Raw genomic sequence first — 13,334 nt, 5'->3', positions numbered from 1 at the left:
ACTGGATTAACTTTAAAATGTATCACTTATATCCTTAACATACTTAAAACAGTGAACTGAAATTAAATCCAAGTAAATTTTAGTCCGGATGTAAACACTGCAGAGAGCCGTGGAACTATGGTCTGGGTTCCACTTCAGCTTTGTCATTTAGGGCACAAATCAAGCTCTCTGAGGCTCAGTTCCTCAATCTGTACAATGGCATAATAATATACAAGATTCTTAGTGTGGATTAAATAAAATAATTTATTTCTAGATATTGTTATAATTCAAAGTACAACAATATCAACATTGATGTCCTGGTTAAATAATTTCAAATGAAAATTACTTACATTACCCAAGCTTTATTTCCTTTGATTAATAAATCTAAATGTCTTGGTGAGGTAAGTGGTAGCATATAATTTAAGACATTGTTAAAACCAGAAAATAAAGGAGTAAAGTGAAATTTTCACCTTTAAATTATCAAAAATGTGTTTGTACCAACTTGCAATAAATGCCTGAAGGAAAAAAATACATTTTGATCTTACTAAATAAGTAGATTTTCTTACATTTCTGGCATTATGTTATGCTAAGGACAAGGTGGAAACGAATCAATGAAAAATCTTATTCCTTAATTTGTTTCCTTTTTTCTTTCTGTTTTTTTTTTTTTTTTGAGAGGGAGTCTCGCTCTGTCACCCAGGCTGGAGTGCAGTGGCATGATCTTGGCTCACTGCAACCTCCACCTCCCTGGTTTAAGATTCTCCCGCCGCAGTCTCCCAAGTAGCTGGGATTACAGGTGCCCGCCCCCACACCCGGCTGATTTTTGTATTTTTAGTAGAGATGGGGTTTCACCATGTTGGCCAGGCTGGTCTTGAACTCCCGAACTCAGGTGATCCACCCGCCTCGGCCTCCCAGAGTGCTGGGATTACAGGCACCAGCCATGGCGCCCGGCCTTTAACTTATTTTCAAAGCAAAGTATGTATTCTGCAAACACTATATTTAAAAGATTGTAGCCAGCACGGTTGCTCACGCCTGTAATCCCAGCACTTTGGGAGGCCGAGGCGAGCGGATCAAAAGGTCAGGAGATCGAGACCGTACTGGCTAACACAGTGAAACCCCGTCTCTACTAAAAATACAAAAAATTAGCCGGGTGTGGTGGCAGGTGCCTGTAGTCCCAGCTACTCGGGAGGCTGAGGCAGGAGAATGGCATGAACCTGGGAGGTGGAGCTTGCAGTGAGCCGAGATCGTGTCACTGCACTCCAGCCTGGAAGACAAAGCAAGACTCTGTCTCAAAAAAAAAAAAAAAAAAAATTGTTTCTGGGCTGGGTGCTCTGGCCTGAAATCCTAGCACTTTGGGAGGCCGAGGCGGGAGGATGGCTGGAGCCCAGGAGTTCGAGACCAGCCTGGGGAACATGGCAAAACCTGGTCTCTAAAAACAATACAAAAATTAGCCGGGCATGATGGCAGGTGCCTGTAATCCCAGCTACTGGGGAGGCTGAGACGGAAGAACTGCTTGAACCGGGGAGACAGAGGTTGCAGTGATCCGAGATCGAGCCACTGCACTCCAGCCTGGGCAACAGAAGGAGACTCCGTCTCAAAAAACAAAACAAAACGGCTGGACACGGTGGCTCATGCCTGTAATCCCAGCACTTTGGGAGGCCGAGGTGCGCGGATCACCTGAGGTTGGGAGTTCGAGACCAGCCTGACCAACATGGAGAAACCCTGTCTCTACTAAAAATACAAAATTATCCAGGCGTGGTGGCGCATGCCTGTAATCCCAGCTAATCGGGAGGCTGAGGCAGGAGAATAGCTTGAGCCCAAGAGGCGGAGGTTGCGGTGAGCCGAGATCGCACCACTGCACTCCAGCCTGGGTAACAAGAGCAAAACTCCATCTCAAAAACAAAAACAAAAACAAAACAAAACAAAAAAACAGCCGGGCGTGGTGGCGCGTGCCTCAGGAAGCTGAGGCACAAGAATCGCCTGAGCCCGGCTGGCGGAGGTTGCAGTGAGCGGAGATGGCGCCACTGCACTCCAGCCTAGGAGACAGAGCAAGACCCTGTCTCAAAAAAAAAAAAAAAAAGTTGTCCCCGGTTTTCTCTTCCTTAACTGTGGAGCCATTAAACACCTATGAATCGGTGGCTCGAGTAAATCAATTTGAGAATAAATCGTCTAACAGAGGCGGAGTTTACTAAAGGACCTGCGATTTGTAGCAATCGTAGAAGGAAGCGGAGCCAGTCAACATCACGCTGCCGAAGACGTCGGTTAACCTGCTGCCGGCGTCGGCGCCGAGGTTCCAGCAGCGATTCGCACCTCCGGCGAACGCGACTTTGGGCTGCAGCACACGGGGATAGGAAATATCAGAAAGTGGTCAAGAGGGTGACGCCGGAGCTGAAACGGCCCGACACCTGTTCCACCTCGGCCGTTCGGCTCAATTCCGAACCCTATCAGAGGACACGAATTTGGGGGCCCGCGCTTCCAGCCTCGGGATTCTCACTCTCCCTTCGGGCCCCGTGAGTGCTGACCCCGAGGTGCGCCCCTCCCCGGCCACCGCCTCAGCGCGACGGCTGCTTCCCGGGAATCGCGGCGACCCCTGAGTGCCGACCCCGAGGTGCGCCCCTCCCCGGCCACCGCCTCAGCGCGACGGCGGGAATCGCGGCGACCCGGGCTCCGTCCGGCCGGTCCAGTCAGCCCGCGCCGCGCCCCCCCGCCCGGCCTCCCCACCGACGACCCGCCTCTGCCGCCCCGTCTGGGGACGCGCCCCCTCCTCAGCCTCTCCTCCTTGTCGCCTCTTGCAAGCCTGGCCACCCCCTGGACCCTGCCCTTCCTCATCCGTTACCTCAAGTCCTTCCTCCCTCAGGCCTGAGGGGTGAGGGCGCGGGCAGGTGTCTCCGCGTCTCACCTCCATGGGGCCCCCCCAGCCTCTCCTGGACAAGGCACAGTTCCTGGGGTACGGGGGTGAGGGGGGGCGTCCAGGCCCGGCTCCCTCAGCCCGCACCCCGCCGTCTCCGCAGCCGCCTCCGCCGCCCGGGCGCTGCCTGGAGCCAGTGTGCGGGTAGGGGAAGCGGGAGCGGGGAGGGAGGGGCGGGGGCAGAGGCCGTTACCTGGCCTGCCTGGGGCTCGCGGCTCGGCACGCGACACGGCACAGGCGCGCCCCGCCCCGCTCCGCTGTGAGGCCCGCCCCCACAGCTTCGCACCCGGCCATTGGCCCGATGCCCATCCAATGGGCGACCACTCCAGGCTCCGTTACCCCCCAGAGACAAGGAGAGGAAGGGGCGGTTAGTGGCCCACGCTCTCTCGCCGCTTCTGAGCTTTTCCCGCTCAAAGTAAATGTGTTCGGGATTGGCCCGGACTGGCAGGCACCGGCCCGATGATTTGCTGATAGGACAGCGGAGAGGCAGATCGTGGATGGTTGAAAGAGCGAAAGAGCGCAGCCCTACCGGGTGGGAGAGGTGTTGGAGGCACTTGGAAGATTTGAGAAGTCGCTCAGCAACTGGCTTATCATCCAAAACCTAGCCGTTGCACACATTTCATTTGTCCGACATTTCATATTTGTCCCTTAGTCCCTCCCGTATCTCTCAGAATCCGTTGGAGCTGCCCAGAGACTAATATCTTGTGCCGGTTTGGGGAGGGCGAGGAGCAACTTGTGGATTGGGTGTTGCTGGGAGACCCCTTTTTGAGGGAGAGCTGCCCTGTGTCCTAAGCCCGGGCTTTCAGTCGGGGTTAAGGCATTTGAGTGTTAATGTGACTTTTGAACAAAGTTCGCTGTGACCTTTTTGTTCGTTTTTGTTTGTCTGTGTAAAACAGGGTCTTGCTCTGTCGCCCAGGCTGGAGTGCAGTGGCGCTATCATAGCTCATTGCAGCCTTGAACACCCGGGTTCAAGCGACCCTCCCGCCTCAGCCTCCCGAGTAGCTGGGGCTGCAGGCACGCGGAGCCACCACTCCTGGCTAATTTTTAAAATTTTTTGTAAAGCTGAAGGGCGGGGGGGTTGGGTCTCCTTATGTTGCCCAGGCTGGTCTGAAACTCCTGGTCTCGAGTGATCCTCCCGCCTCAGTCTCCCGAGTAGTTGGGGCTACAGGCGTGTGCCACCACTCCTAGCTAATTTTTTTTTTTTTTTGGTGAGACGGAGTCTCTCTGTCGCCAGGCTAGAGTGCAGTGGCGCAAAGGCTCACTGCAACCTCCACCTCCCGGGTTCAAGCGATTCTCCCGCCTCAGCCTCCCGAGTAGCTAGGACTACAGGCCCACGCCACCACGCCCTGCTAATTTTTGTATTTTTAGTAGAGACGGGAATTTCACCATGTTGTCCAGGATGGTCTCGATCTCTTGACCTCGTGATCCGCCCGCCTCGGCCTCCCAAAATTCTGGGATTACAGGCGTGAGCCACTACGCCTGGCTCCAGCTAATTTTTAAATTTTTTTGTAGAGCTGGGGTTGGAGGTGGGGATGGGGGTGGGGGGTTGGATCTCCTTATGTTGCTCAGGCTGGTCTTGAACTGAACTCTTGGCCTGAAGTGATCCTCCGCCTCGGCCTCCCAAAGTGTGGGATTACAGGTGAGAGCTTACATAAAGAAGCCATTCCAGGCACCCAACAAACCATTCACATGGCAGTCAGATTGGGGATGTGAGGTCTCAGAGAAATGCTAGTTTTTGTCCCCAGACACTGCTAAAAAATCAGATAGTTGAAATATAAAAGAAGTAAACACAGTAAGCACCTTTAGGCTGTTTTTATATTTAAAATCAAAACTTGAGAAATGAGCACTTAAGTGGAAGATACTGTTTTAACTCAGACACGAATGGAAGTAGGAGGATGAGTTTTATTGACCCATATTGTCCTGATAGTTACTTCAGGTCTCTACTCAGTTTTGAGTTCAGAAAGCTCACCAAGGCTGGGTGCAGTGGCTCATGCCTGTAATCCCAGCACTTTGGGAGGCCGAGGCAGGAGGATTGCTTGAGCCCAGGAGTTGCCCAGCCAGGGCAACATAAGGAGACTTCCTTTCTACAAAAAAATTAACAATTAGTTGGGTGCGGTGGTGTGTGCCTGTAGTCCCAGGTACTTACACTTGGGAGGCTGAGATGGGAGGATCACCTGAGCCGAAGAGTTCGAGGATGCAGTGAGCCATAATCACTCCATCACACTCCAGCCTGGGCAACAGAGCAAGACCCTGTTTCAAAAAAAAAAAAGGAAGAAAGAAAACAAAAAAGCTGCTGGACTCACACCTGTAATCCCAGCATTTAGGGAAGCAAAGGCAGGAGGATAGATTGAGCCCAGGAGTTTGAGATTTGCCTAGGCTATATAGTGCTCCACAAAAAGGAAAAACAAAATGTGCATGCACACACACACAAACACAGGCACACACACTTAAAAAAAGCTGACCAGGTGGTGTGGCTCGAACAGTTACATTTCTCTGCCTCAGCCTTAAAGTTGCCGGTGTAGGGCTCATTGCACTGAGGACTACTGGCTTTTTCCCCGTTTCCTATACTCCCTAGAAGAATTTTGAAAAACTATGAATCCCCTTATGTATTTTTGTAGTAAAATATACATAAGATTTGTCATTTTTAAGTGTTTGGTTAAGTGGCATTAAGCACGTTCATAATGTTGTGTAACCATGACTGCTCTACAGTTTCAGAACTTCATTAATCACAAACAGAAACTCTGCATCCCATAAATAATTATTCCTCATGCCCCCTTCTCCCAGTTCCTGGCAACCACCATTTTACTTTCTATCTCTATGAATTTGACTACTCTAGGTACCATATATAAGTGGAATCATACAATATTTATCCTTTTGTGCCTGGCTTATTTTACTACGGTAAAATAAACCTTGTCATCAAGGTTCCTTCATGTTATAGCATATACCTGAATGTCATTCCTTTTTATGGCTGACTAAGTTTCCATTGTATGGATATACCACATTTTGTTCAAGCATTCATCTGTTTATGGACACGTGGGTGGTTTCCACCCTTTTTTTTTTTTTTTTTTTTTTTTTTTTGAGCCGGAGTCTTGCTCTGTGCTGCAGGGGGGAGTGCAGGCGCAATCTTGGCTCACTGCAATCTTCCCCTTATTGGAGGAATCATTCAAATGATTCTCCTGCCTCAGCTTCCCCAGGAGCTGGGATTACAGGCATGCGCCACCAAACCTGGCTAATTTTTTTTTTTGAGACAGAGTCTTGCTCTGTCACCCAGGTTGGAGTGCAGTGGCATGATCTCAGCTCACTGCAACCTCTGCCTCCAGGGTTCAAGTGATTCTCCTGTCTCAGCCTCCTGAGTAGCTGGGATTACAGGCATGGATCACCATGCCTGGCTAATTTTTGTATTTTTAGTAGAGACAGGGTTTTGCCATGTTGGCCAGGCTGGCCTCGAACCCCTGTTCTCTGGTGATCCACCTGCCTCGGCCTCCCAAAGTGCTGGGATTACAGGTGTGAGCCACCATGCCCAGCCTAATTTTTGTATTTTTAATAGAGACGGGATCTCACCATGTTGGCCAGGGTGGTCTCGACCTCTTGATCTCAAGTGATCTGCCTGCCTTGACCTCTTAAAGTGATTACAGGCATGAGTCACCGCACTTGGCCCTCAACTTTTCACTATTGTGCATAGTACTGCTAGAAACATTGGTGTACAAGTATTTGATTTATTTTTTTTTCCAATTCTTTTGGGTATATACCTAAGAGTAGTATTGTTGGGACATATGGCAATTGTATTCAATGTCTTGAGTAATTCCAAAATGTTTTACACTGTGGCTGCACCATTTTACATTCTCACCAACAATGCATGAGAGTTCCCATTTCTCCACATCCTCACCAACACTTGTTATTTTTTCTTTTTCTTTCTTTCTTTCTTTTTCTTTTTTTTTTGAGACAGTCTCCCTCTGTTGCCCAGGCTGGAGTAGAGTGGCATGATCTTGGTTCATTGTAACCTCCGCCTCCCAGGTTCAAGGGATTTTCATGCCTCAGCCTCCCAAGTAGCTGGGATTACAGGCACACACAACCACGCCTGGCTAAATTTTTGTATTTTTAGTAGAGACAGGGTGTTTCCATGTCACCCAGGCTGGTCTTGAACTCCTGAGCTCAGGCAATCTGCCTGCCTCGGCCTCCCAAAGTGCTAGGATTACAGGCGTGAGCCACTGCACCCAGCCTATTTTTCTTTTTAAAATGTATCTCTCTATAGCTATACATATAGATAGATATAAATAGATATAGAGAGATCTATCTCTGTATATCTATCTATATATATCTATATATATATACAGAGATATATCTATATATCTATATATATCTATATATCTATATATATATACAGAGATATATCTATATATCTATATATATCTATATATCTCTGTATATACCTATATATATCTATATATCTCTGTATAGATCTATATATATCTATATATCTCTGTATAGATCTATATATATCTATATATCTCTGTATAGATCTATATATATCTATATATCTCTGTATAGATCTATATATATCTATATATCTCTGTATAGATCTATATATCTATATATCTCTGTATAGATCTATATATATCTGTATATCTCTGTATAGATCTATATATATTTATATATCTCTGTATAGATCTATATATAGTAATCTATGGTAATCTGAAATTACTATATATATGTATTACTGTATGTGTGTGTATATATATATGTATACACACACACACACACACACACAGAGAGAGAGAGATGGGATCTTGCTCTGCTGCCCAGGGTGGACTGGTAGACCACAGTGGCATGATCATAGCTTACTGAATACTCAAACTCCTGGCTTCAAGTGATCCTCCCCACTCAGCCTCCCAAAGTGCTGGGATTACAGGCACCACACCCAGTCTCTTTTTCTTTCTTTAAATTTTTTTTTTTTTTTTTTTGTAGAAACAGGATCTTTCTATGTTGCTCAGGCTGGTCTTGAACTTCTGGCCTCAAGCAATCCTCCCAAAGTGCTGGAATTACAGGTGTGAGACATTGCACTCAGCCTTTTTGTTTTGTTTTCTTTCTTCTTCTTCTTTTTTTTTTAGAAAGCCAGTTGGATACAGTGGCATGCTCCTGTAGTCCCAGCTAGTCTGGAGCCTGTAGTGGGAGGATCCCTTAAGCCCAGGAGTTTGAGGCTGCAGTGCGCTGTGATCATGACACTGCACTCCATGCTGGAGTGCATGAGAGATGAGAGACCCCATCTCTCAAAAAAATTTTTTTTAAAAAAAGATGGCTATCCTAGAGGATGTGAATTGGTATATCATTGTGGTTTTGACTTCATTTCCCTAATGACTAATGATGTTGACCATCTTTTCATGTGCTTATTGGTATATCTTCTTTGGAGAAATACCTATTTAAGTTCTTGGCTCATTTTTTGAAGTCATACTGTCTTGTCGTGTATTAATATGGTTTGTCGTAGAAATAAAAATTACTGGCAAATTTAACACTCCATTGAATTCAAGTGAATACATTGACAAAGAAAACATTTTGGTTATGAACAGAGTAAGTATATAATATGTAGTTAGTTCTTTCAGTTCTTTCATTCTCTTTTGGAAGATCTCATTTTCAACTTGTGTGTTGAGGGTTGGGTGGGGTTGGTTTCCCAGTCTTACTCAGACATATATACAAACCTCAGATTAAAGTGAGAAAGAGTTAGGAATACTTAAATAATTGTTTTATGTCTTCTCTGCCTTGATCTGAACTTAAAATTTTGTGGAGGGAGAGACTATTGACCCTCTTTCTCCATTTATTTTTTCTATACAGGGACAATGACGAAAGACATGTTTATACAATAAGATTAATTACATTTCAGTAAATTTGATCCAATTCAGAATGATGCTGCCCTCAAGTAAAAAACTTTTTTTTCTTTTTCTTTTCTTTTCTTTTTTTCTTTTTTTTTTTTTTTTTTGGAGTCTCACTCTGTCGCCCAGGCTGGAGTGGTACGATCTCGGCTCACTGCAACTTCCGTCTCCCGGGTTCAAGCAATTCTCGTGCCTCAGCCTTCTGAGTAGCTGGGATTACAGGCACACACCACCATGCCTGGCTAATTTTTCTATTTTTAGTAGAGACGGGGTTTCACCATGTTGGCCAGGCTGGTCTTGAACTCCTGACCTTGTGATCCGCCTGCCTCGGCTTCCCAAGTAAAAAACTTTTTTTTCCACTTACTATTTTGGGGATATTTAAGTGAATCTGATATTACTATTGGATTTTTTTTTTCTCTTGAAACAGAGTTTTGCTCTTGTTGCCCAGGCTGGAGGGCAATGGTGCAATCTCGGCTTGCAGCAACCTCCACCTCCCAGGTTCAAGTGATTCTCCTACCTCAGCTTCCCAAGTAGCTGGGATTACAGGTGCCCGCCACCACGCCCAGCTAATTTTTGTATTTTTACTGGAGATGGGGTTTCACCATGTTGGCCATGCTGTTTTCACCATGTTGGCGGGGCTGTTTTCGAACTCTTGACCTCAGATGATCCATCTGCCTCCCAAAATGCTGGGATTACAGGCATGAGCCACCTCGCCCGGCCCTACTATTGGAGTTTTAAAGAAAGATATTTAAGAACATTCTTTGCTAGAACTGAGGACAATTTAAACTTATTCCATTCAAAAAAACTTAGTGCAGAATGCAGACTTTCTCTTTTAAGTCTATGTAAAAGTTAACTTCTTTTTTTTTTCCACCTCTGGAAGACAATGTAAAATGTAGTACTCTTCAGGTACACTAATGTGACCCTTTTTGTACTTTAACAGGGACGTAAACATTTCCTTTTGTAACAAAAATAAATTATGGGTTTCATTTTAAAAAGCCTATCCCCAAGAAATATTTTCAGTGCTAATCTAAGTAAGATTTCATTATTCTCATAAGTAAACCTTTGAGTTCAAATAAAGTATTTTTTTGTTTTTTGAAAATTGAAGGTATATGTAGGGGCTCAACCTAAATGCCAGGGAATTAACCCTCCATAGGAAGTAATCATATAATTCTAAGTCAGTATATAATTGAATTGATGTAGGATTTTTAAGTATTCTCTCAACTATATTAAATGAATTGTTTTTCAAGTTTTCTAGTGGTCCAAAAACTTAAATAGGCTGCAAATCTGCTGTGATTCAAACCGTGCAATTCCTCACAGGCATCTCTGACTTGAGGGACTAAGTTCCTGTAATTATGTGTCCTGAAATTAACTGGGTTGCCAGATAGGTTTTCTCAACCTTTAATAGCTTGTTGGAAGCCTTACAGAATGCTCTTTATTAGAAATATTTGGAACTACTTCCCCCTTTTTGGATACTCAAATTAGTGTTTTTCTAGTTCTCTGGCATAATTTGTATAGCTGCTTCCTTTGTAGAAAGTAAGCTTATGTTCTGCTTTTCCCCTTCTGGTTGGCTGGAGTGCTAGGTCGCTCTTATCTGTGCTCTAGGAAACTTTTAGATTTCTACTTAGCTTAGGATGACACCCTGAAAGATTTAGGGTCTGCTTCTGTTTGGGTTAGGGGGTAGACACTTGAATTCATTGGTCTTTTTTTGGATCACTGCATCCTTGACCTCCAGCACTCAAGGGATCCTCCCACTTCAGCCTCTAGAGTAGCTGCAACTATAGGTGTGTGCCACTATGCTCACTAATTTTGTGTATTTATTGTAGAGACAAGGTCTTACTGTGTTCCCAGGCTGGTCTCGGACTCCTGGACTCAAGGGATCTTCCTTCTTCAGACTCCCAAAGTGCTAGGGTAACAGGCATGAGCCACCATGCCCGGCCAAATAGATTGGTTTTTATCAAAGATGCTGTAATATTAATATGCATGTTCCTGCTATCCCTTCAAAAGTGAAAATTAATGTTGTTTTCTTTTCTTTCCTTTTCTTTTTTTGAGATGGAGTCTCTCTCTGTCACCCAGGCTGGAGTGCAGTGGTGCGATCTTGGCCCACTGCAACCTCTGCCTCCTGGGTTCAAGCAATTCTCCTGCCTCAGCCTCCCAAGTAGCTGGGATTACGGGTATGCACCACCACACCCAGCTAATTTTGTATTTTTAGTAGAGATGGGGTTTCTCCATGTTGGTCAAGCTGGTCTTGAACTTCCGACCTCAGGTGATCCGCCTGCCTCGGCCTCCCAAAGTTCTGGGATTACAGGTGTGAGCCACTGTGCCCAGCCCAAAAAAGACTTTATTTTTTAGAGCAGTTTTAGGTTCACGGCAAAATTGAGAGGGAAGTACAAAGAGTTCTCATATACAGATTTGCTGCCCCTTCACAGATGCAGCCTCCCCCAATATCAGCATCCTGCACTAGAATGGTACATATGTTATCATCAATGAACCTACATTGACATATCATTATCAATCAAAGTCCATAGTTTACATTAGGATCCACTCTTGGTGGTGTACTTCCTATGGGTCTGGAACAGTATATAGTGACATGTATCCACCATTTTGGTATCATACAGAATAGTTTCACTACCCTAAAAATCCTCTATGCTCTGCCTCTTCACTCCTCCCTCCCCTCAACCCCTGGCAACCACTGATTTTTTTTTTTCTATCTCCATAGTTTTGCCTTTTACAGAATGTCATAGAATTGGAATCATAACATATGTAGACTTTTCAGATTGGCTTCTTTTACTTAGTAATATGCATTTAGGGTTCCTCCATGTATTTTCATGGCTTGATAGCTCATTTCTTTTTAGCACTGAATAATATTTCATTGGATGTACCACAGTTTATCTACTCACCTACTGAAGGACATCTTTCAGTTTTGGCAATTATGACTAAAACTGCTATAAACACCAGTGTGCAAGTTTTTGTGCGGACATAGTTTACAACTCATTTGGGTAAATACCCAAGAGCACAATTGCTGGATCATATGGTAAGGGTATATTTAGTTTTGTAAGAAACTGCCAAATTATCTTCCAAAGTGGCTATACTATTTTGCATTCCTACCAGCAATGAATGAGAGTTCCTGTTGTTCCACATCCTTGCCAGTATTTGGAATTGTCAGTATTTTGGATTTTAGCCATTCTTTTTCTTTTCTTTTTTTTTTTTTTTTTTTTTGAGATGGAGTCTCTCTCTGTTGCCCAGGCTGGAGTGCAGTGGCACGATCTCAGCTCACTGCAACCTCTGCCTCCTGGGTTCAAGCGATTCTCCTGCCTCATCCTCCCAAGTAGCTGGGATTACAGGTACATGTCACCACACCCAACTAATTTTTTTTTGTATTTTTGGTAGAGACGGAGTTTCACCATGTTGGATAGGGTATTTTCGAACTCCTGACCTCAGATGATCTGCTCACCTCGACCTCCCAAAGTTCTGGGATTATAGGCGTGAGCTACCATGCCTGGCCTAGCCATTGTAATAGATATGTAGTGGTATCTCACTGTTTAGTGCTTTTTTTTTTTTTTTTTTTTACAGGGTCTTGCTCTGTCACCTAGGCTGGCATGCAGTGGTGTGATCACAGCTCACTGGAGCCTCGACCTCCTGGGATCAAGCGATTCTCCCACCTCAACCTTTGAAGTAACTGGGACTAGTCATTATCATGCTTTGTTGATTTTTAGGTTTTTTTTTTTTTTTTTTTTTTGTAGAGAGGGAGTTTCCCTGTGTTGCCCAATTTGGTCTCAAACTCCTGGGCTCAGGTGATCCTTCCACCTTGGCCTCCCAAGGTACTGGGATTACAGGCATGAATGAGCCATCTTGCTTGGCCTAGTTCTTTTTTTTTTTTGAGAGGGAGTCTCGCTCTGTCACCCAGGCTGGAGTGCAGTGGCACGATCTCAGCTCACTGCATCCTACTTCTCCCAGGTTCAAGCAATTCTCCTGCTTCAGCCTCCCGAGTAGCTGGGATTACAGGCATGTACCACCACACCCATCTAATTTTTGTATTTTTAGTAGAGATGGGGTTTTCACCATGTTGGCTAGGCTGGTCTCAAACTCCTGACCTCAAATGATCCACCCGCCTCAGCCTCCTAAAGTGCTGGGATTACAGGCGTGAGCCACTGTGCCTGGCCTTTTTTTTTTTTTTTTTTAAACCACTTTCTTTTACATATCCCTGGCTCCTAATTGCTTTTCTACTTTTTCTTACTGCTCCAGCTTCTAGATAAGTGGTTCTCAAAGTGTGGTCCTTCAACCAACAGCATCATCACCACCCAGGAACTTATTAGAAATGGAAGTTCTTGCACCCTGCCAAAACCAGAAACTCTGCGGATGGGTCCCAGCAATCTTTATTTTAACGACTGTTAAAATCAGAATCAAGTGATTCTGATGCAAACTTAAGTTTGAAAACATTGTTCTATTAAAAGTAATGGCAAAAACCACAATTACTTTTGCACCAACCTAAGAGCTCTGCACTGTTCAATATGGTAGCCTCTAACTATTGAACTTTTTTAATGCTATTATCTCCTTTATTCAAAAATAAATATTTCACTTTGATTCAA

At 44.9% G+C, this 13,334-nt stretch overlaps 1 protein-coding gene and 1 long non-coding RNA gene across 5 annotated transcripts in view; one reads left to right on the top strand and one right to left on the bottom strand.

The window, feature by feature from the left end:
- Positions 1-3,155, bottom strand: part of MEIOC (meiosis specific with coiled-coil domain) — a 19,358-nt gene extending 16,203 nt beyond the window's left edge. Inside the window, exons 1-2 of one of the 3 annotated variants that reach the window (XM_054537103.2) lie at positions 2,813-3,155; positions 2,174-2,308 (exon numbers count right to left, since the gene is read on the bottom strand). In XM_054537103.2, the coding sequence (XP_054393078.1) occupies positions 2,174-2,308; positions 2,813-2,881 (204 nt within the window). In that variant the 5' untranslated portion in view covers positions 2,882-3,155. The remainder of the gene's footprint in view (positions 1-2,173; positions 2,309-2,812) is intronic. The other 2 variants (XM_054537100.2, XM_024235334.3) reach the window with 2 other exon arrangements.
- Positions 2,270-13,334, top strand: LOC112129715 (uncharacterized). 2 transcript variants are annotated; one of them, XR_010138000.1, is made up of 3 exons: positions 2,270-2,584; positions 12,319-12,420; positions 12,991-13,334. It is a non-coding gene; the product is annotated as an uncharacterized LOC112129715 (long non-coding RNA). The 2 variants fall into 2 exon arrangements; XR_008515627.2 differs by lacking the exon at positions 2,270-2,584 and adding an exon at positions 3,128-4,523.

The sequence above is a fragment of the Pongo abelii genome, chromosome 19, assembly GCF_028885655.2.
Source record: "Pongo abelii isolate AG06213 chromosome 19, NHGRI_mPonAbe1-v2.0_pri, whole genome shotgun sequence".
Classification (NCBI taxonomy): domain Eukaryota; kingdom Metazoa; phylum Chordata; class Mammalia; order Primates; family Hominidae; genus Pongo; species Pongo abelii.
The sequence above is the reverse complement of the archived record's forward strand: the minus strand, read 5'-3'. Positions and strand labels throughout refer to the sequence as shown.